Source organism: Ylistrum balloti, unplaced genomic scaffold, assembly GCF_031769215.1.
Source record: "Ylistrum balloti isolate Yb309-2 unplaced genomic scaffold, AGI_CSIRO_Ybal_v1 Utg372324, whole genome shotgun sequence".
Classification (NCBI taxonomy): Eukaryota; Metazoa; Mollusca; class Bivalvia; order Pectinida; family Pectinidae; genus Ylistrum; species Ylistrum balloti.
In genome coordinates this window covers 99405-104919 of record NW_026783070.1, presented here as the reverse complement: position 1 = coordinate 104919, position 5515 = coordinate 99405, and the positions used below count along the sequence as shown (strand labels likewise).

At 39.5% G+C, this 5515-nt stretch overlaps 1 protein-coding gene across 1 annotated transcript; it reads right to left on the bottom strand.

Annotated features, from left to right (window-relative positions):
- Positions 1–3607: 3607 nt before the first annotated feature.
- On the bottom strand, positions 3608–4657 carry LOC132564496 (uncharacterized). Its single transcript, XM_060229150.1, has one exon. It carries the CDS (start codon positions 4655–4657, stop codon positions 3608–3610), a length of 1050 nt encoding a protein of 349 aa, XP_060085133.1.
- Between the last annotated feature and the right edge of the window lie 858 nt (positions 4658–5515).

Below are 5515 nucleotides of genomic sequence, written 5' to 3'. Positions count from 1 at the left end.
GTAGCGTTACAAACTGTATTGACCTTACAAACTGTAGCGTTACAAACTGTGTTGAACCTTACAAACTGTAGCGTTACAAACGGTAGCGTTACAAACTGTGGTGAACCTTACAAACTGTAGTGTTACAAACTGTAGTGTTACAAACCGTAGCGTTACAAACGGTAGTGTTACAAACTGTAGCGTTACAAACAGTGGCGAACCTCACAAACTGTAGCGAACCTTACAAACTGGAGCGTTACAAACTGTAGTGTTACAAACTATAGCGAACCTTACAAACTGTAGTCTTATAAACTGTAGCGTTACAAACTATAGCGAACCTTACAAACTGTGGCGTTACAAACTATAGCGTTACAAACTGTAGCGTTACAAACTATATCGTTACAAACTGTAGCGTTACAAACTTTAACGAACCTTACAAACTGTAGTCTTATAAACTGTAGCGTTACAAACAGTAGTGTCACAAACTGTAGCGTTACAAACTGAAACGAACCTTACAAACTGTAGTGTTACAAACTGTAGCGAACTTTACTAACTGTAGCGTTACAAACTGTAGCGTTACAAACTGTGGTTAACCTGACAAACTGTAGTGTTACCAACTGTAGCGTTACAAACCGTTGCGTTACAAACTGTAGTGTTACAAACTGTAGCGTTACAAACAGCGGCGAACCTTACAAACTGTAGCGAACCTTACAAACTGTAGCGTTACAAACTGTAGTGTTACAATTGCAGCGAACCTTGCAAACTGCAGCGTTACAAACTGTAGCGTTACAAAATGTAGCGTTACAAACTATAGTGTTACAAACTGTAGCGTTACAAGCTGTAGCGTTACAAACTATAGCGAACCTTACAAACTGTAGTCTTATAAACTGTAGCGTTACAAACTATAGCGAACCTTACAAACTGTAGCGTTACAAACTATAGCGTTACAAACTGTAGCGTTACAAACTATATCGTTACAAACTGTAGCGTTACAAACTGTAACGAACCTTACAAACTGTAGTCTTATAAACTGTAGCGTTACAAACAGTAGTGTCACAAACTGTAGCGTTACAAACTGAAACGAACCTTACAAACAGTAGCGTTACAAACTGTAGCGAACCTTACAAACTGTAGCGTTACAAACAGTAGCGTTACAAACTGTAGCGAACCTTACAAACTGTAGCGTTATAAACTGTAGTGTTACCAACTGCAGCGAACCTTACTAACTGCAGCGTTACAAACTATAGCGAATTTTACGAACTGTAGCGTTACAAACTGTAGTATTACAAGCTGTAGCGTTACAAACTGTAGCATTACAAGCTGTAGTGTTACAAACTGTAGCAAACATTACGAACTGTAGCGTTACAAACTGTAACGAACCTTACAAAAGGTAACGTTACAATCTGTAGCGTTACAAACTGTAGCAAACCTTACGAACTGTAGCGTTACAAATTGAAGCGTTACAAACAGTGGCGAACCTTACAAACTGTAGCGAACCTTACAAACTGTAGCGTTACAAACTATAGCTTTACAAACTGCAGCGTTACAAACTGTAGCGTTACAAACTGTAACGAACCTTAGAAACTGTAGTGTTTCAAACTATAGCGAACTTTACAAACTGTAGTGTTACAAACTGTAGCGAATTTTACTAACTGTAGCGTTACAAACTGTAGCGTTACAAACTTTGGTTAACCTTACAAACTGTAGTGTTACCAACTGTAGCGTTACAAACCGTTGCGTTACAAACTGTAGTGTTACAAACTGTAGCGTTACAAACAGTGGCGAACCTTACAAACTGTAGCGAACCTTACAAACTGTAGCGTTACAAACTGTAGTGTTACAATTGCAGCGAACCTTGCAAACTGCAGCGTTACAAACTGTAGCGTTACAAACTGTAGTGAACCTTACAAACTATGGCGTTACAAACAGTGGCGAACCTTACAAACTGTAGCGAACCTTACAAACTGTAGCGTTACAAACTGTAGTGTTACCAACTGTAGCGAACCTTACAAACTGCAGCGTTACAAACTATAGCGAATTTTACGAACTGTAGCGTTACAAACTGTAGCGTTACAAGCCTTAGCGTTACAAACTGTAGCATTACAAGCTGTAGCGTTACAAACTATAGCGAACCTTACAAACTGTGGTGTTACAAACAGTAGCGTTACAAACTGTAGCGAACCTTACAAACTGTAGCGTTACAAACTGTAGTGTTACATACAGTCGCGTTACAAACTGTAGCTTTACAAACTGTAGCGTTACAAACTATAGCGAACCTTACAAACTGTAGTGTTACAAACTGTAGCATTTCAAACTGTAGAGAACCTTACAAACTGTAGCGAACCTTACAAACTATAGCGTTACAAACTTTAGCGAACTTTACGAACTGTAGCGTTACAAACTGTAGCGTTACAAACTATAGTGTTACAAACTGTAGCGTTACAAGCTGTAGCGTTACAAACTTTAGCGTTACAAACGGTAGCGTTACAAACTATAGCGAACCTTACAAACTGTAGTGTTATAAACTGTAGCGTTACAAACTATAGCGAACCTTACAAACTGTAGCGTTACAAACTGTAGCGTTACAAGCTGTAGCGTTACAAACTTTAGCGTTACAAACGGTAGCGTTACAAACTATAGCGAACCTTACAAACTGTAGTGTTATAAACTGTAGCGTTACAAACTATAGCGAACCTTACAAACTGTAGCGTTACAAACTATAGCGTTACAAACTGTAGCGTTACAAACTATAGCGTTACAAACTGTAGCGTTACAACTGTAACGAACCTTACAAACTGTAGTGTTACAAACTATAGCGTTACAAACTGTAGCGTTACAAACTATAGCGTTACAAACTGTAGCGTTACAACTGTAACGAACCTTACAAACTGTAGTGTTATAAACTGTAGCGTTACAAACTGTAGCTAACCTTACAAACTATAGCGTTACAAACTATAGCATTACAAACTATAGCGTTACAAACTGTAGCGTTACAAACTGTAGCGTTACAAACTGTAACGAACTTTACAAACTGTGGTGTTACAAACTGTAGCGTTACAAACTATAGCGTTACAAACTATAACGTTACAAACTATAGCGTTACAAACTATAGCGTTACAAACTATAGCATTACAAACTGTAGCGTTACAAACTGAAGCGAACCTTACAAACTGTGGTGTTACAAACTGTAGTGTTACAAACTATAGCGTTACAAACTATAGCGTTACAAACTGTCATTATGGTTCTGACATTAACTGATTACTCAACACAGTCTATTTTAGACATTCGTGTATGTTGATCTGAAGGTCAGACAAGCCAAACCCGGGTCACTGACCACTGTAACATCTGTATAAATTATAACATTGCTTGCCATGTTGATCGTCATAAAACTTTAAAAATCTGCTATACAACTAAATTTCACATATGATATAAACATACATGGGATATACCAGAGAGCGGGACCTCTCTTTCTCACCTCCTGTTCAACAAGAAGGCCGCTTTACGCAGCGCATTTACCATGTTTATTAACAGCATAACACTCTTGTTATGATAAACGTATCTAGTAATTCCAGTAGTTTTTATAGATTTCAGTACGGATGACGTATGAATCGTAATGTGTATAATTAAGTTATACTGCCCGTGTTTTACGGACTAATGGCCTTACCACGTGATTCACCAAACCTCCACCAATGAACACCAACATGATCTGGATGAGACTGAGAGATACAGACCACCAGGTCGCCATGTAGGAGTAGGTGTCGATGCTCTCAAAGAGGACGAAGTAAAGAGTGAAGATGATGAGGGGGATGATGGTTCCGACGATTACCATGACGTACATGGAAACCATACCGTCAACATCTCCGAGCAGCTGGACAAGGCTGCCATATTTCTGGCGAAGTTGTTCAACGTCACCCTTGAATTTTCCATCGACGAAATTTTCTTCAAGACGTTTAGAGAATGTGTTAAACGCCCGGTAAAGTCCAAAGGCCAAAATAGTAAACACAGCTGTCATCAAATACCAAGCAGAAATAAAATAGAAGAAAATTAAAACGAACAGAAACTGGAAAAACATATTGAAATGGTGCTGATCGGTGAATGAACCGCCTGATCCTATTCCACCACCTTCCAGTAAGTATGCCCCGATGCCCACGAATCCAAACTCTACCATTAACCAAACTATATACAAAACAGCTGCAACAATAGCGGATCGCCGGTTTCCAATCGCAAGACCAGGGTCCATTGATATCACATGTTTGTCCCAGGCAGTGAAGATTCTGTTCCAGCGTTTACTAAGCCAGACATTGCCTAATGCTGTACTTGCCACCTGAAAGAACCAAGTCGAGGTGATGATTTGATTACAAACAACGCCGTCAAAAGCTGTCATATCACGAAACGACCACAGCGAGAGTGCGACGTTGGACCACAACAGAAAGACGACGAAGACTCCGTACACAAGACTGGGAGAACAGCAGCGTTTGGTAAGCATATCCGCCTTTGAAGGTTTTCGACACGGACTATACAGGGTTACGCCGAAAAGCAGACCTGTCATTCGAAGTAGCCACAAAACTGGGTTTAATGATTCCTTCAAACCCATTCTAGAATCGGTATTTTTACTGTCCGTGTCGGAACCTTCGTGATCAGATGGTCGACCATCAAACGGCATCACTAACGTTGGCATCCTAAAGACTGAAGAACGTGCCTTTGTTCCGTGTTTTCAGCAAAAGAATGACTGCTCGAGGTTGTAGTACATCCACATATACGTAATTTCCGATTCGTCGTTTGCACCGTGATTCAGCATCGTTCGTCAATAAGGCCTGATCCTGACATCAAGATCTACTTCGTTGTACTGGACAAAAGACACATTACTTCTGGATTTAATTCTGTATTACATAAGTACAGCATTTCGTCACACTTGTATTCAATCAATGCTGCTTCTGTCGACGCGAGTGTTCTCTTGCTTGTTTGTACAGGTACGTGAGATTCCAGGTGATGGATGAAGTGTATACAAACAGACAAGTCCGTATTTGGACATCGGATTATTCCTAACCGAACCATGTCCAGTCCCCGTGGTCACATGATTAGTGGGACTGGACACCCAGATAATAGTTACTTTATTTACTCTGTATAAAGTTCCTGATTAAATCAATCAGGTCTCGAAGAGAAACGCATAGTTAATCCTTTTGAACAGTTCTCTTCACACAAGAAAACCAGCATTTTTATCTTCAGACCAAATATTTTGTACGAATTTTTTAAGAGATCATGAGAAACATTTTCAAGTAAAACCACAAATCCTGATCTGTGACCCCATCAAGAGAAAGTCATCAACTTGTTCAAAATCTGATAGCTTCCAGTAATGGTTGTTTCAGACTAAATTTGGTAAATCAAGTCATTATCACAACACACCATTTTCAGAGATCACAGAGAAGATATGACAATATGTACAAGTTGTAATTACCCCTGCTGGAAAAATAGTTCTAGCCACGTCGGTTATATGTCTGCGTAGACACCATCTATTTGTTACATACTGCAAGGTCAA

Excerpts from the sequence above, each read along its gene's own strand:
- LOC132564496 (XM_060229150.1), bottom strand. The coding sequence starts at position 4,657 with ATGCCAACGTTAGTGATGCCGTTTGATGGTCGACCATCTGATCACGAA.